The 25,725-nt window shown below is 40.2% G+C and overlaps 1 protein-coding gene and 1 long non-coding RNA gene across 3 annotated transcripts in view; one reads left to right on the plus strand and one right to left on the minus strand.

The window, feature by feature from the left end:
- LOC134473909 (uncharacterized) overlaps positions 1-6,734 on the minus strand; it is a 35,315-nt gene extending 28,581 nt beyond the window's left edge. The window contains exons 1-3 of the long non-coding RNA XR_010044391.1: positions 6,628-6,734; positions 4,523-4,669; positions 1,950-2,032 (exon numbers count right to left, since the gene is read on the minus strand). This is a non-coding gene — a long non-coding RNA (uncharacterized LOC134473909). The remainder of the gene's footprint in view (positions 1-1,949; positions 2,033-4,522; positions 4,670-6,627) is intronic.
- The window catches only part of Astn1 (astrotactin 1), a 289,853-nt gene that overhangs the window by 79,541 nt on the left and 184,587 nt on the right, over positions 1-25,725 (plus strand). For both annotated transcript variants that reach the window (XM_063239802.1, XM_063239803.1), the window contains exon 2: positions 21,355-21,542. In XM_063239802.1, the coding sequence (XP_063095872.1) occupies positions 21,355-21,542 (188 nt within the window). The remainder of the gene's footprint in view (positions 1-21,354; positions 21,543-25,725) is intronic.

Raw genomic sequence — 25,725 nt, forward strand, 5'->3', positions numbered from 1 at the left:
TCCCAAGAAAGGTGGTCAGGTACTGGGTGTGATTTTCAGGAGCCTTCAGACTGGTCCTTTCCATCTCTATGGGAGATAGGTTCACATGATATCAGGGGAGAATTTATTCAGACAGAAGAGTAAAATACCTTGGTAAACTAAGGAGAAGCATTGCATAACAGTATTTGGAAGAACATGTAGAACGTTTAACCTTAGAGACCTTCAAACCCTCCAGTGTGAAAGGCAGACATGCTTTCCTGAAGGAATCTGGCCTAGGAGACCTTAAGATTTCCTTGCAGTTCTATATTTAATCTGTAATATTGATGCTTTGACTCTAGGGGATTACCTCTGAGAATTGTTTTACGTGTGAAGGACTGACAAATCAGAATTTGGGTGGTTTGTTAAATCCTAGTTTCTTCCACCATAGGGAGAGGACAAAGGAGAAAGGGATGGAGGTTGGGAGGGAGGTAGAAAGAGAGATTCCTCTATTACAGAAATGTCCTTTATTTCAAGAGTTGAAATCTAATGCCTTATCACAGTTTTGGACTAAAAAACACTGATTTCTGCAGTTTCTTTCATTTCTGAATTCACACATGGAATTATTCATTTCCAGCACCTAAACTCAACGTTTTTATTTTTAAAGATGAGATGAAGCAGTTTTTCTCAATAGTGTATGACCTGATTTGGTATAGAGAATAATGCTTTTGGATTTACAGGTTTCTTAAGAGTTGTAGAAAATCTAGAGGCTTTTCATTCCCCTATATTGGGTGGTTCTAGAAAGAGGGCAGTAGACTGCTACTGTTGAATGTGTATGTAATGAGCAATACATTTTACTCTCACTCCAGACAACTAAAAACATATGGCCCTGGATTCACATAATAAGGAAAATATACTGATCCATGGCCAGTTGCTGTCGCTGGGTCACTAAACCTATTTTTCCAGATATAAAATGAGGCTATCTTGCCTCTCAGTACAAATGTAATAAAATCTAGTAAGGCAGCCATGAAAATAAGCACTGGCCCATAACCTGAGGGCTTTAGAAGTCAAGGCTAATGAGAAGCAGGCAGTATACAAAAATAAATTGAGTTTCCTCCCCATTTTTTCTTGGGTTTAATAGGAATTTGGGTATATTTTCCACAGAGAATATCTAAATGTGCTTTTATACAGGAGAGATGTAGAAAAATAGAAAATACCATGCACTGGTGAGTAGAAGTAAAATGGTGGATAGAGATGTGACCAATGAAAATTTTGGTGCCCTAATAATTTTAAATTCTAGATCCAACTAATGAGGTACCAATATATTAGGTAGAATGTAGTGACAGAGCTCCCTCCAGGATAGGGAGAGGGGGGAACCGAAGGGAAGTCAGGAGTATTTAAAGCAAGGCAAACAGTGTTATTTTTCGATTGTATCCGAACGCCTCCCCTAACAACTGAAGAGTGGGCGGGAGATCCTCGCTATTGTGGCTTCTTTGAAGGGACGAGAAAGGCCACATCCTGGCACTGAAACCTGCTCTGATCCTCTCCTGCCTTTTCTTCTTCTGTAAAGTCTCCCTGCTGTACCCTTTGTGTGAGTATCCTCATGACAGAAAGATCAAGGGGCCACTTCACAGGAACTTAAGCTTCAAATCACCTTTTCTAAAAATAACAAAGTAGAAGAAAGAGAAGAGGACCGTGCGAGTGAAAGGCTGAGCCAAATAAAAAAATCATGGAATGAGACATTTTTTAAGTGAATGGAACCTAAGAGAAAACAGCACATCCCTCTCATTTAATAGAAGAAGCTAAGGTCTGGAGAAGCCTTTCCGAGACTCGGGGTATTATCCTTAGCCCTTGGCTTGAACATACTGTGCACTGGTAGGTGAATTCACCTGTTCTCTTGACCTCAGCATTGTATAGCTTATGCATGATGCTACAGCAGAATTTTACCATTCACTTCTGATGCATCCATTTAAATGTCCATGGAAGGTTCCTACCTGGAGGACCGACAATGCAGATCAGCGCCAGTGTACCCAAACCTCCATTCCGTCCCCGGGGCCTGATTCTCCATCCTGTGCACCTGTAAGGGTGAAGAGCCTGAACTAACTTCCGGAGTTAGCCAAGAGTGTTTCCCCTCCCTCTACATCCAAGCATTGGATACTCCACTCATTCTTCCCCTCTGTCTCTCTTCCCCCTTTTCCTTCTCCTCGTTTTCATAAACCAAGTCTTTAACCAGCTTGAAAGTGATACTGCATTTTTCATCTACCTTTTTAAAAGCAAAACTTCCCTTTGTATAGGTAATAAAGCCAAACCTTGAGGGTGGCACACTGTGTCCTCTGAAATCTTGTCTCCAGGTTTTTGTAGCCTACCCAGGCTTGATGTTCTCGGAAGATGCCCTGCTATTATGACACGCTGTATCTCTTAGCCAGGAGCGTGGCCAGGCCTTGCCACCCACACCGTGCCAGCATATCCAGCTTCTCCTTACTCTTAGTTCAGATGTGAATGTCATTTTTCAGGATTTACTGATTCTCCCTCCTTAGGCCTCTCTTTCCTCCATTTCTCCCTCTGTCTTGTGCACACCCTGTCACAGCCACTGGTTGCATTCATTTTTTGTTTTCCTTGTCCATTCTAAACTGTAAATTCCTTCTGCAGGGTCTCTTTCATATTTGCAATTTCAGTATTTCACACAAAGTAGGACTCAGTAAAATACTCTGTACAGAAATGAATACATGATTGAACTGATGAATGAAAGTTCACAGTCACCAGTGCTCAAGCAAGAGCTGTTTGGTCTTGTTTGGTGAGGGCCATTTGTCCCTGGGCTATGTTGTCTTCTGAAATTACCTGATATTTAAAGGAGTACCAGCCAGTATTTTGAACTTTCTTTACCAAAATTTACAATATTTTCAGAATGAAATGTTAGAACTCAAAGCAAACTGGAAATAAATATGATTGTGTCCTCAGATCTAGTTTGTTGTCTTTGTCTTGTGACTCAATTACATTGTAATTGTTGAAGAAAAATACACAAAAAGAATGGTGCACACGTGCTGAGTGTCTACTCTGTGCTTCACACGTAGTCTTGTTTAATCCTCATGCACGCCATTGAGGTGTGTCATCTACAGTTTGCAAATGAAGACTCAGCAGCTCCCAAGTTATGTAACTTGCTTCGGATCATATGAGTAGCAAATGTCACAGTTGAGAGTCTAACCATGTCTGCCTGATTCTAAAGACCATTCTTTTTCCCCTTCACTAAACTTTCTCCCTAGGGAAACAGCACAATTAGGGACATAAAATCTCAAGAAGTTTCACTAAAAGACATTCCTCTGTGACTCTCATAACAAATTGGACTGAAGAGGCAGGAGCTGTGAACCTTAGCTCCAGTCCTTTGGTACACTTTGATTTTGAGAAAGTCAATTAACCTTTTATTTTCCATTTCTTCATATTCACAAATACAGGATGCAGGGACTTTTCTCACCAATTAATGAAAGCGAGTTTCTTCCTATTCAAGTGTATGATTTGCGACAGAAACACATTTTATGCAATTAGTAAGGATAATAGTATCCTTGCTTCTATAAGCAACTAGTAGTGGTCTAGTAGAAATCAGGAAATTTGCCTCCTAAAAATCAAACAATGGGCAAAAATTGATTCCTAGTTTATTTGATTTTAAACACAGTCTTTGTTGAAGTGTGTGATGTCTGTTTTTTTACACCTGGTGATAGTGGAAAAAATGGAGGATTGAAGAGATGCTGGGGTGGGGAGCAGGTATGTGAGTGATGAACACTGGAAATGTCAAATCGATTTTTTTCCTAAATCTAATAACTCTTAGGTAAAAATTGACATTTTTTAAAGCAGTGAACATGTAGCATTCATTGGACCTCAACAGTTGCTAGCTGTAGAGGGAACTTCTGTTTTGACAGTGCTTTTATGCAATGCAAAAAGTCTAAAATTAAACATACTGGACAGAGCAGTCAAGAAAATACACAAAGTAAATTAATCTTATAATATAAAAATATATTTTTCTTTTTTTAGAATTTGAAAGGCATTCTAACAGAAAGAGACAGGCTTTGGAATATTTTCTCTGAATTTCTTGATGCTGTTGAAGGTTTGGGTGTTTGTAAGACAAGGATAATATCTCTAAGTCTGTTGCAGTATCTCTGTGCTCGTGTTTTTTGATGACTGAGAAACTAGGTTTGGTCTCACCCTTAGACCATGCCTGATAGTGTGGCAGAAGGAAAGAGAAGAAGCCAGATATTTCAGGGCACAGATAATGGAGAACAATACGAGAATGAGACAGAGTCTTTCCTTTAGAATCTTGGGACTTCTAATAGAGCCTTAGATAAAGATATTTTGACATTGGAAGAGAAAATTAACCTCAACTACTACAGGCTAAATTCCTGAAGAATGAAACTTTTTAAGACATTTAAAAAATTCTCATGGTTAAAGGGTATGAAGGTCAAGCGTGGCCCAGGATGGCCTTGGTCATCCTAATTGTCCCCTATCGTCTTCTGAGACCTGGGCAAGGCACCAGCTCTTCCTCCTAAGGTTTATGATTTTCAGTACTCAGAATACTCACTCAGACATCCAATGCATTGTTCTCTTGTTTTATAAAAAGCCCAACCTTTATACACCTAATGTGATTTAGCCCTGGTTTCATTTCCTGAGTCTTTCTGTTGCTTTTTCTTCCTGGATCTCATGTTCAATGCTGCCAGTTTCTTTGTCCCTGCAGGTGCAGACAAATTAGCATAAAGAGTAAGTTGCAAAATTGGAGAACAGCAAATTTGATTTCAAAAGCCATTTCAGACTGAGGTCCATTTGGTAGCATTAGGAGAAAAACTAATAAACAAACCAGATTTTTTTCTACTCAACTTGATTTTTTTTTACATGACAGTAGCCCTTTAGAAGTAGAATATTTGATCAAATTCTGATTTTAGCTGTCATGTACAGTGCTTTCTTTGTTTCCTTTCTCATTATTGCTGACTGTTAAGTTATGTGGGTTGGCAAAGGAAAATCTTTTCTCTTGTAATAAAAGTGAATATATTCCCGTCCCAGCCTCATTGTCTGCCTGTGTGTTCTTATGACCTTCCTGATGCTGTGTATTGTTGCTTGATGTTGTTTGTATTGCCATGATTCCCATTTTGCAGATGGAAAAATATTTAGAAATGGAATCAAAGCCATACCTAGACTTTGAAAAGATACAATTTGTGCAGAAATCTTGAATTCACTTTCCTTTTTCACTCTCTAAACAAGTATTTTTAAATAACTTCTCTCATATTGAGTGACTTATAGTTACCTGCTATATTGGAGGTGCTCTTTTTTTCTTTCTTTCTTATAGGCCTTCACACTTTTATTTATTTATAAATAAATATTATTTATTTTTTGAGACAGGGTCTTACTAAGTTCCTGAGTTGCTCAGACTAAGCTCAAACTTGTGGTCCTCCTGCTTCAGCCTCCCAGACTGCTGGGATTCTGGGTGTACGCCACTGGAAATTACTCATTTGTACACTCAAAGGAGAACTGAGTCAGGTACCTTGATTAAGGACTTAATAAGAGACCAAGGCCAGAATCCTCTGAACATTATGAATCCTTCAATGGGTGCTCACATCTCCGTGGCTAGGGGTAGCTGCCTTTGACTGCAAAGTACTGCGACCATGTCGCGTCCTGTTCACTCCTTAGTAGGAAAAGCTTTTTGGGATGCACAAGTGAGGTGGAGGCAGGGACCTCACAGGCGTGAAGACACAGGAGGCCAGTGCTTGCCTGGTCTCAGGGGGGCTGGACCTGATTCAGGACAGCTGGGGCTCTGCAGCAGGTCTCCGGGCATCACTGTGTGGTCCCGCCTCAGTGCACGCCTCTCCTTCCACGTCGGCAGCTACTGCTCTCCTGCCATCTTGCCTAGAGTTTCCCGTTATGCCCTGTGATTTTCTCTACCTCAGAGCTTCTGCTTATTCATGTTTTTTTCTATTTCCTCATCTCTCTAGCTTGAAGTGGCCCTTCTGTCCCAGACTCCCCATCTGTGCTTTTACTGTGCATCTCTCTGAGCCCTGCTTCTGTTGATTTATGCCTGATTTGTTCCATCTTCCCCATTTCAAATTACTACGAGGGAGAATCTGATTAACTCATCTTTTCATGCCAAGCCAGGTTGTAGGTCACTGTGCAGTGTCCCAGTGGGCTGGCCTTCAATAGGCACTGCCCCACAGGGGGGTCAAGAAAAGCCTGAGAAAGGACTGGCTGTCAGAGGGGGGACAGCTTTCCTCAAGGTCACTGTGGCCAAACCCAGGATTAACACATCCAGTGTATGGGCCTGCTGGTCTCCTCAGGAACCCTGCTAACACTGTTCCTCGCCCTAAAGTTGTGTGGTAGCCTCTGAGGAATGACGGGAAATTAATTTCTAGGAGCTAAAGTGTTTCAAGGTCAGAAAAGGAGAAAGCATTAAAGCACCTACAGGTTATAACCACGAGACTCTGTATTTAGAGCTCTACATTTATTACTTCATTTCCTCCTCACAACAACTTTATAAAGTAGATATTATAATCCATATTGGGCTTAAATAACATGCTCGAGGCAAGGCTGATATTTAAACCAGACCTTTTGGACTCTGAAATCATGTCTGCAAATTATATTCCTACAACTACAGTCTAGGTTCTTTAACTAGCATTTCTTTTACTGAGTCAGATTACATACCCATGAAATAGTTTAGCTGTAATTTGGAACTGGAGCAGCAGTGCCAAAGGATCCTGAGCCAGGGTTGGGATGGAGGGGAGTCACTTTGTGAGGTTTGAAGGTTCTTGTGCCCTTAGGTGGGCAGGGATCTGCCTGGTAACAGCATTGTGGAGTCACAGTGCCTCCCCGGGTAGTTTCACCCTCAGCTAGAGAGAACGCACCATGTGGCAGCCTTCTGTCACTTACATTAACACAGATCCATCATGAATATGACAAATATGCACACCTGCAAACTTAATTGCTTCAATTTTCTTGTGTCACTGATAGGTTTATGGCCTGCCTCAATTCCAGTAAAACTGAAGCAATCTAAGATTGGGCAAAAAAGTCCTACTCCAATCAATCTCTGGAGCAGATCGAGTCTCCAGCCCTGATGACAGACTTGCTTTCTAGACAGGGTAATTAAAGACACAGAGCCACTTACTTCTGAAAGGTCCTTCCTCTTAGTTTTATCATCTGTACACAGTCATAGAAACAAGATGAGAAGTGCCTTTCCTTTGTGCACTCTTGCAGTGATCCAAGTTCTCCATCTTGGTAAAAGCTGTGTCTCCCCTTCCCACTGGTCACACTCCAGAGGCGAAGCGCTGCAAGCTTTCTGGGTCCCATGAGGAGAGAATAGTCCAACCAAAGAAGTATAATATTTATATCCAAAGGTTTTTTTTTTTCCACCAAAGCTGGGACTAGTTTGTGGAGAAAAAACAAAGATAACAAAATTATTTCCTAAAGTAATTACAGATACCTCTGTTTAAAAAAAAAAATTACCCAGTACGTATTTTGGGTAAATGGAACCATTTAGAAATCAATTTTCAAAGCAAGTACTTAGAAAAATTTAACAAATTGCTAAATGACTATGAAACAATGTGTTAAATAGAAATGAATTGATCAGAGCTATAAAAGATTACCATAAAATAAGAGAAAATAGGGCCAGTTAGAAAACCCAAAAGTCTTTCATTTTTCTAGAAAGGAAAATGAGAAAAGTAAGACTCAAATAAATTTTCTGGTTTTTGAAGAATTTATGAAATTTCAGCAAGCATGTTACCTCTTGAAACTGACGTATTGGAACAAGCAATGCTGTATTAAGAATATACCAAATCAAGTTGTAAAATGAGAGGATTTTAAATACTGGTGCTTCATGAAATATTCCTATGTATCCTGAATCATTTTGGAGATGAAGTTGGGGAAAATAAATGGTTCTTCATCCAGCAGAAGATCTTGTTAGTATGGGTGGTGCCTACTTACAGGTAACAAATCAAAGCCAATCATACAGATGAGGTCTGTATATACTTTAACACCAGTTGAACATAGCATGAGTGTGAGGGGTGGGCACGGTGGTGATGGGGGTCGGGGTATCCTGGGGAGTCCAAAAGGGAGTATCAAGCCTGAATGATCAGTTTTCTGTATCAGTGTACCATATATGTTCACCGATGGGATCTACTTGATCAGAAATCTTTTGACAGAGACTACCTTTAAAGTCTGTTTTTCTTAAATAGTAAGTTATTACTGTATTTGTTGGGCATAAAGCCTGAGTTACTGACACTATAAGTGACAGTCTTTATAAGATTAAAGCAATCCATTAGAGGACAAGAAATTGGGAGTAGTTTTCACGTAATTTTCACATGATCAACTTCAAGGGGATGGTCTTACAGATGAAGACTCTAGCCACAGTTTACATCAAAAAGATCTCTGTCATATTATTGATGATTCAAGAAAATGATCTGGAGTTCATTTAAATAATTCCCTGAAAATTTTGACCCTTATACTGTCCAGGTTAGAAAAGGGAAACAGAATGTTATGATGAAGGACATGGGTAACAACAACATTGACTTTTTTCTATGAGGAATAAACTTATTCTTGTCACTAACTTTAATGGTAATATTAATAATAACTATAACTCACATATTTCTAGCCATTCTTATGTGAATTTCCATTTTAACAGCCATGGGAAGCAGATGTTTGCATTATCCCTATTTTGAGAAACAGAGACATAAAGATCTTAGAGTCAGCTAGTTGTGGTGATGCACACCTATAATTCTCAGCACTGGAAGATCTGAGGCAGGATGATCACTGCAAGTTTGAGGCTAGCCTGGGCTACGTATCCCAGTCTCAAAAAAAAAATCAACAAAACAAAACAGAATACTTGAGAGGTGGTAGGTGTAGGAGCTTATATCTGACTTTGGTTTCCCAATATTAAACTCTTACCAACTTATGTAATGCTGCATTGTTCCACTCCAAGGAATTTAATTAATGAACCAAGAGAATGTGCTCAAAAAGGTGGCTATAGTGATTAGTAGGATTAGTAGTAGTATAGATTAGAAAACTAGATCCAGCAGTGAGGTGACAATGAAAGACATATGAGTATGTCTCTGATACAAGGCAAAGATGGAGAGAAATATGAAGCCTGTCTATGAACAGTTTATGAGAACTCCTTCTCCAAATATTCAACTTGTAAGAGTCAAAACTCTTTGAAACCCAAGAAAAGTGAGTTTAAGGCACTTAACTGGCATTATTCATAAGGAGCTGCTTCCAAAGTGTAGTTCAGTCAAAAAATAGATAGCAAACAAAACAAAAATACATTCAACGGTTTATAAATGCAAGAGGCAGAGTCTACTTCTAAGAAGCTAAGATGGACCTCAGCTTTAAGGGTGATGATAGGGGAAGTAAGTGTTGCCTACCACAGCTTACCTTCCAACTCTGTGCCTTTTATGCCCAGAATGAGAAGTAGATGGAGAAGCTGTTAACATTAAAGATAACCCTAAATTCCTACCTTGGGTCCAAATAATCTGCTCCTTACACTAGCTATCACTCCTGTTGACAATCTAGCTTATTGATGAGATTGATAGCTGTATTCCTTTGGAGTGTGTTTTTCACATCAGAAGCAGAATGGCAGAACTTTCTTACATTATTATTTTGCAACACTCAATAATCATTGTTTTAACTACAGCCTTTACTGAATGGACAGATGCTACCAGAGCATGTGAAGACATAACCAGACACATAGCAGGCAGTGACCTTTGCCACAAAGGGTATTAGAATAAAGTGAGCATGAGAACTTTGGTGCCACTGCAGTACAGAAGAGCATGAGGATTTCACCTGCAACCTAAAATGCAACCATCCTATCAAATGCATGGCTTCTACTTCTCACTGCCAGCCCCTTGGTGGGTGTTTTGTGCAGTCTTGTTGAGAAAGAAGGGTCTCAGATTTAAAATAGAAATATAGAAATGAGAGCAAAAAAGAAAAAGCCTGTCAATACCTGCTATTCTCAGCTAAAAGCAGCACACCTTACCAATCAACTTCCCCTATATTCCTTTTAAATCATTCACCCAGATGTTCAGATCAGCATTGCCACAAGCATATCTGTCTGTCAGCTCACTTGGAGGTCACCTTGACCCTTTCTAGAAGAAGCATTTACAGGCATTAATTTGCTGAGATGGACCTGTGGCAGTGTCAGGAGTCTTTAGATCAGTAACTGGAAGCCAGGCTAAGCAGATCTGATTCTCCATGAAAGCCTGTCATAGGGAAATCATGTCTGATTGCTGTGTGATTTGTATACTAGGGTGAATGAATAATGCCAGTTAAATACCCTAAACTCACCTTTCTTGGATTTCAAAGAATTTTGAATCATAGAAATTGTATACTGGATCAATTTCATTCCCAGGTCTATAAGTCTGTATTGGTTAGTGCTTACTACAGAAATAGATTTAACACAAGATATAATAATACATAGGAACTTACAAGATTGGCTTACAAAGAGTCAGGTGTGGGAAGGTGTAAAGGGACTGTGTGTGCTAGAGACCCTAATGATTCAGTCAAAGGCCTGGAGCTCACTGCAGTATCCTGAGTGAGTCCATATCAGAGGCCAAAAGGTCTGTGCTGGAGGCTGACAGGTCTTCACTGGAAGCCCAAAGACAGTATCTAAGGTGAAGTGAGGACAGGAGCTCCTCTGAGGAAACAGAAGCTAGCATCCCTTCTTCGTTTCCCTTTTGTTCCATCTAGGCATCAAGACTACTTACTGGCTGGTGTCGCTCACATCTAGGGTGGGTCCTCTATCTTCAGGAAATTCCTTCAACCATACTCAGAACTATGTTGATCCAGTTTAGTTGGATGTTTTTTACTTAAGTTGACACCATCAGTTAACTATCACAAAGCCCAAACTCTTCAACTCCTGACAGTGTTTATTATTGATGTATATCTTCTGTATCAACTTCATCCATCTGCAGTACAAGCACAGTGGCTCCACAGTGTAAGCACTGCTGTGGGCAATAGCATTGGGAAAGATGCGGGCTCTGATATATTGGCTGCCTTTCCCATTGTTGGGACAAAATGACTGGCATATGTAATTTAAGGGAAAAAAAACAATTTAGCATATGCTGTTAGAACTTAGACTATGTTTGGATGGTTCCAACCAAAAAATGTCACTGTAAGACGGCATGCAGGAGCAAAGCTGCTCAATTCATGGTAACTGGGAAGCAAAGTGCGGAAGAGACCCAGGAAGAGATACACCCCCAAAGGTGTGTCCCAGTGATCCGTGCCTTCCCAGGGCTTTCTCTCCTAACAGCACCTTCAGCAATAACATTAGTGCATTAATCTGCTGAAAACAGGTTGCCTCTTTGATCCAATCACCTCTACAGGAGTAACTAAATCAAGTCAAGTTGACAGTTAAGATGAACTACGACAGTGAGTCAGTGAAATCGATTTTGGTCTTGTTGTGCCCACCTCTTCAGTTCTAATTCTTGAGATTCTCACTTCCCTCCTTGATTTTTCTTGGTATAAAATGCGCCCCACAGAATTGGTTGATGAAAAGGCCTTAAAAGAAAATTGTTTGCAAGTTGTAACAGAGGACTGGTAATAAAGGATTTTTGATGTGGTTGAGTCTTCATGGAATTCTCTCCTAACTCCCACATTGCTGTGCTAAATAATAGCTGTCATATCTAAAATTATTACCACATCTCACCACCACTTTGCAGGAGCTTGAGGTCCAGCCCTCAGCATAGCAATTGCAGATCACAAAATGATGAAACATAGATAAATAAAGTAAAATCAGACAACTTAAGAGTAAGAAGAAACTTTCTGGGACCCTCAGGTTCCCTTTCTTGCAGAAGAGAAAAGAACCTGTAGAAATGATACCCCCCGGGCCAATCGTGTATGAAAAGCAGACCCAAGTCAGCAGTCCAAGTGCACAGCTGTGGGAATAAAGTGGAGATCCTTTTTGCCCAAGGCGAGATACACTTGCTCTAGATACTTATGATGAGATAACACCAATCTATAGAAAGGACCCAACTTACTACTGATGGGTGCAAACCCGTTATTTTAATATTGCATTCATTTGTTCCTTCCCCCTCCATTGATCTCCATCACTACTCCCACACCCAGCTGGGAGGACCTATCTGTTCTAATCCTTGAGTGTCTGTTGAGTACCTACCTCACAGTAGTTCACTGCAACTTGCCTTGTATACCAGCTCTGTAGAGCATGATATCACTATATGGAAACCCATAACTGGATCTTCAACAAAAATAACATAAGTGGAGTGTTATCAGTCACTGAAGAAGTTTTCAATGTAATAATGTGCCCTTGTAGAAAAGTTCCACTGTGAACTGTCCCAGATTCCAGCTGGAATTGAGCTGATCCATGGACTGATAGTTCTTGTATTCCTGAAGTCTTAGAAGCAGCTGGAGCCTCTTAAAGGTATCATTAGCTTAATTCTGTCAAGGATTGTCGCAGAATTTTAGTATTTCTGTGAGTGACACTAATAATATGGCAACAAGAAACTAGTGATGAGGATTGATGATGATGATGATGACCATGATGATGACAACGACAATGCATTAATGTTGACTGGTATTCATGACTGCCACAAGCTGCCAAGCAGTTGGCTTGTATGATCCTGAGATTGGGATTTATAAAGTGAGATAATGGGAATTGAGATGGTTAGAAGTAACAGTGGTCTTAAAACTAGGAAATTCAGGATTTCCCTTCCCCTCAATTCCAGTATTTACTCTCTGGTTAAACCTGATAAAAGAGGTTGACTTCTCTGGAATTCAGTTCCTTATTTATAAAATAGGGAAATATGAACCCAGATTAAAGTTTTCTTGAGGGTTAAGATAGCTCATGAATTTTGGAAGAGTTTCGTAGCAAGGGATAGCACATAATAGGCACATCATTACTTGCTGAATTGAATCATAGATGATAAGAACAGAAATACAAGTGGCTGAGAGTTAATTAGAAATCAAGATGAATCAAGACAGTTTAGGACAAGCAACAGGCTGTTCTCCTATGTACAACAGTTACAGATGATATTCTTTGTCATTATCAATTCTTTTTCCATCTATTTTATTAGATAGGAACCATAGAGTCCAGAAATAGAGCTTTGAAAATTATAGCAAATATTAAACTCTTTCTTAATGAAAGTCCAGGAGACTAGGAGATGGGACTGGGAATGAACGGAGCTCTCATTGAATCTCATAGGGAGTTTCCTTGTAATTACCCTGCAGCCAGGGTTCATATTTCCAAAATCCAGACATCTGTATTGTTCCAGCACCACACAGCAGGAGAGTGAAACCCAAGGGCTCTGCAAAGCTCAAATGCTCAAATCAGAATTCCAATCGTGAATCCTCAGGCTCCAAAATGACTTACTCTCATCACAATGTATGAAATGAACTATAAATACATATTTTAACATTACAGAGTTTAAATATTATTACACATCTTACTTGATGTCAGATCTTGTTAAATGTGTGCCGTTATCTCAATTTACAAAGGTCAGCCGGTGGCAGTGGAGAATAGAACTAGATGTATGTAAAAAACCCTTTCACCAGTACATCGGTGACTGAGATAACCCAGCCTTTTTGAAAGAGCTTTGGGCTTTTTTCCCCTCTTTCAAATGAGACTTTAATGAGTATCATGTGGATAAACTCTTTGCAGAGGTTTGAAAAGATCCAGAGAATCACTGTGGTAGGAACAAGCAAACCATGTTAGATGAAATCACAAGCCATTTGAATGCCTCCTCATCTCTCTGGTTGTGTCAGAACCTTTTGGCTGCTTTTTCCTGCAGAGGAATGTTTTCATCTCCATGGCTAGGTAAATAGAATGTTCACGTACTTGCTTGATTGCTATTCATGCCAGCACGGAGCAGCACAGAGTGACCCACTTCCAGCAGCATCCATAGAAAGCTTCACTGCTTTCCCTCAAGGCTGGTTTAAAAAGTCACCCTCTGTTTCCTGCAGCTCCCGCCTCCGACTGCCCTCAGAGACGACAGCTATGGACTATCCAGGGCCTTATTTTCTTTCTTTTATTCTTTATGCTCCCTGTGTTTGTTCATTTTAGTCATCTTTGCCTCTTCTGGGAAAGGAGAAGTGGGTGAGTGGGCAGCTGTAAAGGAAGTTAACATTTCCAATTTTTTGAGTGTATCTCTATAAAAGGATATTGGTGGGGCTGCCAAGAGAGGTCAGGTGAAGTTTTCTTATCTAGACTTCTCTTATCCACATAAACGTAACTGATCAAAGGTTGATAACTCCCTAGAAACCATTTGGGCACATCCATATGGGGATGTTTCTTTCTTACTGTAGACCCTGGAGTGGAGTTTTAGTAGGTCACTCTCATGAGTTTCAATTCAGCCAATCCTTACTGTATAATTGATAGCCTGGACTGAGATGGAAACCTTCCAGACTCCAAGAGGAAAGTCTGGTTTGGAAAATTGCCATAAAGACTTTCATCGAGTTGGCCTGCACCTGACTCAGGGTTGAGCAAGAGCTTGTCATTGATAACAGATTTGGAGGTGGAGAATTCCTAGAGACTTTCTATCTCTTCCCTTGAAGATGAGAGAAATGAGCTCCAGACCTCAGAGCAGTCCCCTCTCTAATGGGTCAATAATGCTCTGGCTCTGAGTGTTCAGTTTTTACCATGGAGGAGAAATGCCATCAAGTAGAAGAAATACAAATTCTATCATCTGTTACTTGTTTGCAAGGGGAAATTTCAATTCCAGATCTCATAAAGTCAAGAAGGTTCTAGTTACTTGAGAAAGAACTTCCCATGCTTCTGTAAAATGAGCAATTTTTGAAATTTTAAGCTGCTTTGTTAGAAGCTGTCGTTCCACATAGTTCTGTGGCCATTGCTCAGTTCTGCTTGGAGGCAGAGGAGAGTGAATGAGATAATAGCCAGCAGCTCTGATGGAAGACGGCGAGCTGAACACAGGAAGCAGTGTGAGGCCTCCTTTCCCCCATTGGTCTCTGAACATCTTCACAAAAGAATTTCCTGGCTAAGAATTTTCTCTTTTTGTTGTTCACTTTGCCAGGCCTTTGTAGGTATGAACTTCAGGCGAGCCATCAGTCTTACTGACATCTGTGCTGGTTGAATTCAGACCCAGTAGGATACTTCATATTATATAGCTCTCACTCTGAGATGTGAAATTATATCACTTTAGATCTCCATACCAGATGGTCCCTATGGTGAGGAATGTGGAGGCCCAGCCAGATCAGCCTGAGAGCCATTGTTTCTTTGGAGAGTGTCACTGCATCATTTCTCTTGCCTTTGTCCTTTCTCTCTACAGCCTTCTCCTTTGTCTACTTTTTGTGTGCCCCTCATCTTTCTTCACAGATGGCCAGGACACTAATGGGCTGCTGTCATTATGCTTATGAAACAAGTTGGAGTCTTTAGAGGCTGCCATTCCAGAGACATTAAAGTCTTGCATCACATTTGATAGCAGGGTGAAGATTTGCAGGATAATTAGTGATCCCCTACTGTTATTAACCCCTGACTTATCCAGGTTATTGTCTTGCAAAGGTGTTGCACGTTAATATGGCTGTTAATAGTTTCAGTCAGGAGACCACAATGAAACCATGTGGAAAGCTAGGCCTATCATCAATATCTTTCAAACTCTTAAATGAGAGGGTAGAAAAAGGACAGTAAGAAGGATCAAAAGAAGAGGGGTTAGTTCTCTCATAGGCCTATTTTTGATAACCCTAATGATAGTCGGTATCTGATGGCCAGCACCCATTTGTTATTCTTAGTTTTCGATGGACATCACTACCAAATTTCTGAGGTTAATCTTCAGCATCTTGTAATCTCTACTGAGGTGGTATACAATAGAGGTGTGGTTGGATTCTATTTTTAGTCGTGTCCTCTTGTAATTATTTCATAAAGAATGTAAGGCTATTCATAATATTGCTTACTTAATAAAACTGAAAAGCAACCAAGCAAAACTAGTAACCCATGGATAACACCCACTCTCCAGTCCTCTAAGAGGTGTTTCTTATTTATCCTAGTGGTGTGTTTTATTTTTCCTCCAAGTGATACAATTCTTTTCTAACTTTGCTTTGGTGAACCCCCTGAGAAATCATACTAGATTGGTTTGGATAAAAGGTTCCAAGCCTAACAGTAGGTTTGAAAATCTAAACAAAGTCTTTCAACAGTCAGTAATGGCCATCAGGAAGTGTCAACCTCAATGTTGAAGGACTTCGGGGTCAGCTCCTCTGATGCCCTCAACATGAGGCCAAGAATTGACAAGTTAATGCTTCCTCTTGCCTTGACCTTGGCAACCACAGTAGCCTCATTACTACTCAGCTGGAGTCAGCCAAAAGCTGAGTGACTTGCTAGGAGTGGAAAAGGGTTCCAGAATGCCAAGACTGCCCTAAGCCACTCAGAGCAATTCAGTGAATTAAAGGATCCTCGAGGATTTTCCCAGTTCAAATCCATATTTGAATTTAAATTGTCAAATTCTTTGAAAGAGGACATCATGGATCAGGTCCTTTGGGGAATATTTTGATTCTGACATGACAGTTTCCTGAGCAGCTTAAGTCCAGGACTCTCAGGATAGGGGTATGGCTGATGGCAGAACATGTTGATGGGATGGACAAGGTGGAAAGCCAGAAGAGGAAGTTGTGCAGCAAATGTTGAGTGTCCTAAGGTAACCACACAATTTTCTGAATGCGATGAAAATTGTGTGCTCCAAAAGGGCTGCAAGCTCTGAGCGATGACTAAGGCTAATTTTAAAGTGACTTTTTCCTCACTTTTCTTTCCTCTGTCATTGCCCACTCCGGTGATTCTCTCCTGTGACTTGCTGTCCCGGGCACCATCATTGCTATTCTCTGGTGCATGCAGCAGCCCTAACGGTACTTTCCTGGAAATTGCCTGTCTGTACAAGCATGAGAGGAGATGCTTTTCATCAGCTGGAGGTCCAATGTGAATATGGTCCTGGCTTTTATAGGCCTGATCTCATCCTTTCAAACCTATTCATCCATGTGCAGAAGAAAAACAAGGTAGCTTGTGGGTCAGACTTGAGGGAAGGTTTGACATCATTTAGGATATTGAGCTTTTTTCTTTGGACTCAGGATCATGGGATATCGTAGTTAAAGAAGAATCTTAAAATTCATCTGCACACATCTTCCTTATAGTGATGGGGAAATTCAAAGCCAAAAACTTTATTTAAGGATACTATACTGACATTCAGGCCTTCTGAGACCCACTTCACTACTTTGGTCATTGAAGAATTGAGATCAAAATCACAATGGGATTCTAATTCTGTCTGGTTTCTCTGCCATTTTCTTGCAGAAGCTCCCTGATAATTCTAAATTGTGGTTTAGTTTACACCTCTGGTTAATAAAACCATGGACCACTTTTCATTAGCTCTGAACTCCATAAACTGGTATTCACAGCTTTTAGGCTAACAACAGTCTGCGTTTTCAGCCTAGGTCTTCTGTTATTCTTCTGTATATCACCTCTCCTGCAGCTTAACTGAACTTTTTATTTTTTGCAAATATGCATTACCCTTCTGTTTCTTTGGATATTCTGTTCTTTCACCTGGAATTGCCTCCCCAACAATTTTTTTTTTTGCCATTTTATTACTTCTCACCTATGTACCTCTGGGCAAGTTTTACCCTCTCATGCAACACTGCTTTTACTCTTAGAATACTTCTCCATGGTCTTGTCTTATGTTCCCTGCTAGATTGAAGGCTCCTTGAGAGGAGGATATATACAGCACAATTTTCTGAATGTGATGAAAATTGTGTGCTCCAAAAGTATTTCTTCTATGCAAGTGGGACCTTGGTTGTTGAGTATTCCAGATAGTTATAGGATTTGGGGACGTGTAGAGGGATGTAAGATTTGCGGAGGGGAAGAATGGACAATCTAAAAGTCAAGACATCCCTGCCTTTCTGGGTACCATGGTGGCACAGTATGTCAAAGTATTGGTGCTCATCACCCCTGTAGGATCTTTGATGGTGTAAGATCCTGTTGATACTTCTTTATTCAGTGCATTGTGGAAAAGGTTCTGTGTGAGCCCCATGGGCAATGCTCTGGTGCCCTTGGACTAGAGTAGCTATTTCATCACTGCCCAGATTTATTCCTTGGAAGTCTCTGGGATGGCTTGCTATCCTCTTCTTGATATATTCTGCTGCCATTCAGAACAACATGATTACACTGATGTTCCAAGCTCTAATTTCAGTCACAATGATGAAGAAATTGGCAAGACATTTATTGTGCCCTGTGTGTGTGTTTCATTAGCTCACCAGGCCAGGTACAGTATAAGTAAATAAGTTCCTAGTTTACAGTTTGAGTTCTTCTATGTCAGATACTGCCAGAAGAAGGAAAAAGGCCAATGAAAGCACTATCATTTTGTAATTATCTTGAAACTAAAAATTGATGAGTGCCCTTGGCAGGTACAGTGCTCTTTCTCCTTCACTTTCTGCCTCTTCTGATGAGCATGGTCTGGGAAGAATCATGATGTTACTCTCCACAAGGAAGAGCACATGCAGCTCACAGAGAGGTTCAGAGAAGGCTGCCCTGCAAACCACTGCACCTATAGTTTCCTTGGCAACCCCACCCCATTCTAACTCCTCAACCCTAGAGCAGATCACCTTCCTCCTCATAGAAATCCTTAGGTTGCTCATATATAAGGGATTTAAAGCTGATGAAAATGTCCTGGAATTAGACAGGTGATTGTTCTATAATGTGGTGAACGTACCAAAACACCACTGGGCCGTATACTTTGAAAAGGTGAATATTCTGAAGTGTGAATTATATCTTATTTTAAAAGAAAAAAATAAGATCCAAAGATTTTATACAAAAGCATTAAAATACGTTAGCAGAGAAGCTCCTGAAATACCTCAGGACTTTTTACTTGAGCGCTTACTCTCCTTGTGCATGTACTGGGCCACTCCAGCTGTTGGGTATACAGAGGAGATCTCACAGCTAATCCGTCTCAGCCACTGTTCTGTGTTAGACTGAGGCAACCTTGGTCCAGGTATCTCTTTATGTTTGTTTTGTTATAAAGAGATAATGAACCTGATCTACTAGACAAGAATCCCCCGGGAGACAAAAGTCTAGATTAAGTGACTTGGAAGGAATGATGTGCTAGATTCTCCTGAATACTTACAGAAAGGGCTGTGTGTCACCCAGACACATGGAATAAACCCTGGCTCAGTGAAGGCCAGTGCACCAGGAGATGGGGTGTGTCTTACCCTGGATGAATTTGTGCAATTAGGTGGTCTATGAGGAGCTGACCTGCTTATGATTTTTACATCTGTAGTGAGATGGAGAGAGGGCTTGGGTTTTGCTGCAGTAGTAAAGCAGGAACTTTGTAGAATAGACTTGTTTCTCAGGAGTCCTCTGGTTCTTTGACATGATGGCAGGAGGAGTGGTTGAAAAGATAAGTGCCCAGGCACCCTAGCAGGCTTGTGCTCCTTGAAATGCACACTCTCCAAGATGCACCCCAGGGTTTCTCCTCACCTACAAGGCTGGAAAGCCTCCTTAGAGGAAAGGCCAGCTCAGCAAACTTGTATTAATGTCTCATTTAACAGAAAGGGTTATACCTTCAGAAAACTAGGATTGAGGTGCAGGGGATTCTTTAGTCTCACTGCTGCCCAGAGTACTTTCCTAAATGCTTGCACTAGTCATGTCCAAGGTCATGGACTGCATGCTAACCCAATGGGATGGCTGAGGCCTATAGGCATTGGGGGAGAGGAGCTAAGTGTGAAGCAGGTGCTTATCATGCGGTATTTGCAATCACTTGTCATCTTATGTTTTACTTTTCACCCAGCTACATGTGTCTAGATTTAGGCAGGCAATCCTATCAGTGTCTTTCTGGGACAGACTGGTGGGCTCATATAAAACTTTCCAGTGATCTACCTAGAGAGGACCTGCTGATACTCCTCCTCCCCCTCCTCATTCTATCAGTGCGGGAAAATCCATTTCCCTCCTTCTCTATGTGTTGAAAGGAATGGCACGTATCTTTCCTGGGCACCAACATCAGTGTCATCTCCATCTGAGAAGGTGATTTTCCTCTGTTCTTTCACCCTCTACCCAGGTGGTATTGATTCCTTCGGTGCTCTCACGAAACCTAGTTACATATCTTGTGTGACACTTGCCACATTCAGATAGGTGAGCTTCTCTTGAGACCTTGTGGAAGGCCTCCTTTTGAGTTTGTACTTGTGTGCCTGGGGCAGAATGCATGCCCAGTGTACTTCTATTCAATAAATGAATGGTTAGATAAATAAATAACATTATTTGTGCACTTCTACACATAGTGGAAGATAGTTATAAACTCCATAAATATTTAAAATTGCTTTCCTCTTTATGGTTGTGATGCTTGATGAGAATACATTCTAAATGTGTCTATTAAATCTTTTTTATGTCTATGGGTTTTTTTGGTCAAAGGTGATAAATTTTGAGAGAAGTGATGCCTTTTAAAAATTGAAAATTTTAAAAGCAGTGTTTTGTTAATGTGTGTACAGCAGAATACTAGTCCTCTACTTTGGTAATAGTTGCTAAAGAAAAAGTGGTCTAAGGGCTGAATGAAGTTTGGGAAAGTCTGGCTTAATTAGGTTTCTCTAATGTGGGATGTCTCAAAGCTGCAGTATGACAGTGTTAAGGAATATAAGCAAGACTGATCTGTACACAGGGTATTTCTGCAGTACCATTTTAGCTCTTAAAAAAGTGTGGAGGGCACAATAGGTCTTTGGTATTTTGTTACTGATGATGGTTCAGTGCTTTGATCTAGATCCTTACAAAACAAATGAGTGTTTCTATGTGTGACAAGGGCTCAATTCCACCACCGTCTCTGTGCACAACACCTGTGCTCCACCACACTGTAAAGAAAATTTTAAGGGAATTAAGACATTACTTGTCATAACAAATTATCAGACATCTCTGGTGGACTGTGCAGCAAATGACTGTGCTTTTAGAAATAGCCTCCCAGCCCTGGTAGCTCTGCAGTCACCTCCCAGGACTATTTCATAACTGCCATTTCTCTGCACAGTAATTACCAACTTTCTCCTTGATAGATACACTGGTGTGTCTAAGAGTAATTGCTGGGGAGCTCACACTTTCAAATTTACAAGAGGCAAACAACCTTGTATTTACCTCAGGGGGTTATCAGGTATTCAAACTGTGCTGTGTAAAGGATGCTATTGATCATAGAACTAGGGGAAGAACCTGAATTTTCACCTCAGTGTTTTTCTCAATGGGTGAGAGCCTGACTCAGTAGATTGATGGTATAAAGACTTTTGGGAGGAGGTGGATAGTTCACTTCATCTTGTAATTTCTTTTCTTCTTGAAGTTTGGAGCAACAATAAGTTTTGATATAGTTGGACTCTTTCTTTGCCTTCAGACAAATCAGGTTACTTAGTACCGATAGCTAGAAAGCAGATGAAAACATGATCCGGTCCAACTTCTCACCTGTGCCTTTGGTGTTTGTCCTCTAGAGATCTCAGGGAACACAGAGGACATCCCTCTGGTGCGTTGGAGGCAGCAGTGGCTGGAAAATGGTACTTTACTTTTTCACATCCACCACCAAGATGGTGCCCCGAGTCTCCCTGGACAAGACCCAACCGAGGAACCCCAGCATGAGTCAGCAGAAGAAGAATTGAGGATCCTGCATATCTCAGTCATGGTAAGAACAGCACCACCATGGTCTTCACACCACAGGTAGCTTGTGCTACTTTGACATTATAAGTCTCGATGACGTAGGCATACAAGATGGATTTTCATTTTTATAACAAAATGCTGGAGGTAGAATACTTGTGAAAAAAGTTTTATTATTCCTTATTTCTGGAGAATCAAGGGAATAGGACCTATGTCAGCACAGTGCTGGTGAAGACCTCTCCACTGCATCACACCACAGCAGATAGACAGCAATGCTGAGAGTGCCTGTGAGAGAAAAGATGACGTCACCAGACAGGAAGACAGAGAGACTGAGGTCCAAGATCATGCTCCTAATTGTCCTAGGCCCCATTTCTGCACCATTGGTTAATACTGCAACCCTGGGAACCAAGCTTCCAATGCATAAACTACTGGGGAACAAACAATATTCAAACCATAGCAGTAATTCTGTAAGACCCAATCCCATAATCCTTACTGATCATGGTAATAAGTGAACTTCCCATTTGTGGGAAATACATCCACTCATGCTATACATTGCTGCTGTCCTCCAATACTTGTCACTAGGGATATGCCCAGTTATGAAGTAGCTTTTACAAATCAGAGATAATTTGAGATGGACAATGGATTGTATTAGAAAGGAATTATTCAGTTAACATTGAATGTTTTACAGAATATCTTAGTTTCTCATTCCCAAGGAGGGCTAGCTGCTACCAAACCCTCCTTCCTTTTCTGCCAGTCAGGAGACACCAGCCTACTGGCTTTCTTTCCTCTTACAATAAAGGTTTTGTCAACAGGTAATTTTTTTCTCCTGCTAACCCATTTTAGAAGCTTTACTGTCTGCATCCTTTCTATGTAGAAATGTGAAACTTCAAGAAAATGAGAAGATTTGCTCTAAAATTCTAGTAATTGGTGTGTCAGAGTCTCACTAGGAAGTAGGGCTGCAATGGTAGGTGGGAGGCTTAGTTTAGTTTTATTTTGTTTACTGATGAACCTCCAGCACTCAGAAGAGTTCATTCACATAGCGTTTAATCAATATTTGTGGAATAAATGAATAGGTTTTCCAATGAAGAGAGACAATATGTTTCGTTTGATATTTTATGTTCATGTTGTATTGGTTAACTAGACATGTTATCTGCTTACGGAGTTGTCTGAGAGCAAGTTGAGGCTTGAATGATTACATACAAATGGGAGGCCATGGGCAATTTTGCTGTTAGTAAACCTATCACAGAACAAGCTTGTGTCTGCTATAATTTAAATTCATCCCTTGTTTTGGTAATATTACTGCTTGTTTAATTCTGTGTATCAAACTGAAAGGAAGTGTATCAAACTGAAAGGAAAAAAGAGAAACATTTAAATATGTAAAATTTTCCTTTTCCAAAAATTTAGGATGGAGAATTTTCCCATAAAAACCTTTGATAAAATCTCAGATTGTGAGTACCCCAGCCTTTTCTCTAATTAGTGATCCCTAAATAACGGACTTGGTGGTTTAGCTCTGCACTTTGTTTACACTGTCTGATGTAGATGGGAGTCCTTGAACAGTGAAGAGTTGACCTCAATGTCTAAGGAAGGCAGACAAGTAAAGGAAATTACTGTATTTCAGTTTGCAAATTGTCGCAGGTTTATAAATGGGAGGTGCAGTACTTACAAAGCTTTCATCAAAGGACTGTGTTCCCTCTTGGAAGAAAGGTGATCATCACTGTGCTTCAGTTTCTAATGAATGTGAGATCAGGGAAGTCAGGGAGACCGATCCAGAGAGTGAATGTCTTCATACTTATAATATGATCTGCTTAAAAGAAAGGTGATCTGGAAGATTTTTCCACCTCCCACTCTTCATACATGTGGGAAACAGTCGTAGTCATGAGTGTGTGATTTGTTTTGGTATTTATTTATTTGCTTGTTTTTGTTCCAAGATTGTTTCAGTGAACTGGTCTCTTTCACACCAAGAGCAAGAACAACAATAGCAATCCATTTAGGGTGAAGAAATGTTGTAGAGGCTTCCAAGGATGAATACCTGGTATGGTTATACTTGAAAGAAAGACTCAGAATGCTGGCACTTCAGATAGGGGATAAATCAGATGGGTGTTGGGGGTGAGGGACCATAGTGTAGAGATCTGTAGGAAGATAGTCTGAAACTTGCCCTAGGTACTGCACTATATCCTCAGTGCAGAAGAGACTCTACCATCTATCCTTGGAATGCGCTACTCCATCCAGTAAGTTCTCCAGAGGATGCATGTGTGTGTGAGTGTGTGTGTGTGTGTGTGTGTGTGTGTGTGTGTGTGTGTGTGTGTGTGTAAGCAAGAGTGTGTGCATACATGTTTTTGAGGATGGATGACAGAAACATGTTCATCAAAGATGCCAAAGAATTTTTTAAAATAGCTGTGCTTTTAAAATACAGCAAACCCTGTGAGAAACCCTACATTATTACTACTTCTTTATGAGATCCCTTGGGCGGGGATTAATGGACAGTGGATACTGAAATGAAGAGAGAACAAGAGTTGGTTTTAAAACTCTGTTGGAGATATTTCTTTTATTTGCCACCAGTCACCCATGGCAGACCACCAATAACTTTGTGTTGTTCAAATAACTAAGAAAAAAGTTATCCTTTGTCTTTATTTTAGTTTGTTCTATATGATTTTCAAACAGGCTGGAGAAAATAGAGGCTAAAATGACATAGTCAAAGGGGGAAGCTTTGTTGTCTCTTGTGTGATCTATTTTGGATATGAACAGGGCATATTCCCAGGATGGACTTTGAACTTTGCCAAAGAACAGGGATCTCAGGATGAGCTGAACATGTGACTTCGCACCTATGCTCATCAAAGATGCCAAAGAATGGAAGAGAGTTTGGTTTGGAGCCAACTGTAGCTTGCCTATCCATCCCCCTCCTCCTTTCCCATTCCACACCACACAGCCTCGCATGCTGCCTCTCCATTCCTTAGGATTCTCATCTAGAAACACTTTCAAAGTCTGAAGTTGAGTATCTGCCCTTGGCTTAGAAATCAAGCCTGAGGGTATCCTGTTTGAAGATGTCGTTCCTAGAGTCTCTGATGGTTTCTTCTTAAGAGACTCAGGGATTGGTAGACTTTATTTGATTCACTTTATACCACATTCTTTGGAGGTAAAGCAGGCAGCTATCTGAGGCATCCAAAATGACAGCATTATAGATGCTAGAAGATGGTAAAATCCTTTGACTAGTAAGTGTTGGGCAGTGAAATACATGTAAATGAAATCTTATTTCCTAAACCTTCTTCATTATGAAACAGCAGGGTTATTCTTCATTAACTTTAATGATTAATATTGATGCAGTTTTCTTATTGGAATCAAAATAGCATAATTTGGAAAAGAACAAAATTAAGGTTACTAACACAACATGAATATGTCCAGCCTTTTCTTTCCTGCTATGAAAAGGTATATTTCAAAGCTTAATGGGTGATGCTAAATAATTCCAATATGTGCAAGGAGAATTAATGGTTCTGTGAAAACCTTAAAGTTCAAATTTCTCTTTTTTGTATTTACACTTTTCTCATTTTTATTACCCTAATGCAAGGACCACTGTTCATTTTCATATTGTGTATTTACAATGTTTTTTTAAAAAAATGAATATAAGTGATAATACAATGAAAAATAAATGTAAACTCTTTTTGTATCCTTGTGACATTGCATGAATGAGAATTTGCAAGTCTTCTTATACTGTGCCCAGTATAAATCTGTCATCAGCAAAATCGTGAGCTTGCAGAAAACCAATATCCCAGCTGGGAGGTTGGCAATTTAAAACTTTGAAAAAGGCTGTTGCTTTTTTTTTATTTTTCAATCACATCCTAAAATTTCTGAATTATTTTTTCCAAAGAGGTACCATTTCTTCCTTGCATAGAGTAATTGGATTTCCCTTCTGAAATCTTAACGTTATTGCTGTGAGGGTCAAATGATGTATTTTAACCTCCTGCATGATTCAAACTTGGCTTGAGAGATTTATTTCAAATTTGCCAAGATAATTGACATTTATAACCGTGAAAGTACACAGAGGCACTTTTTAAAACTCTTGAACAAGTGAAAGTAGAATTGGAGAATCAGAACTGAGTGTGAGCTTAAGCCAAAAGTTAAGAAATTCTCCACTAGTAACATAAAATGTTTATTCCATGGAAGACTACATTTTAACACACCTTTACAACAAATGTTCAGACAATATGGATCTAACC

This window comes from Cavia porcellus, unplaced genomic scaffold, assembly GCF_034190915.1.
Source record: "Cavia porcellus strain 051 isolate PalLab524CR breed Dunkin Hartley unplaced genomic scaffold, mCavPor4.1 scaffold_29, whole genome shotgun sequence".
Lineage (NCBI taxonomy): Eukaryota > Metazoa > Chordata > Mammalia > Rodentia > Caviidae > Cavia > Cavia porcellus.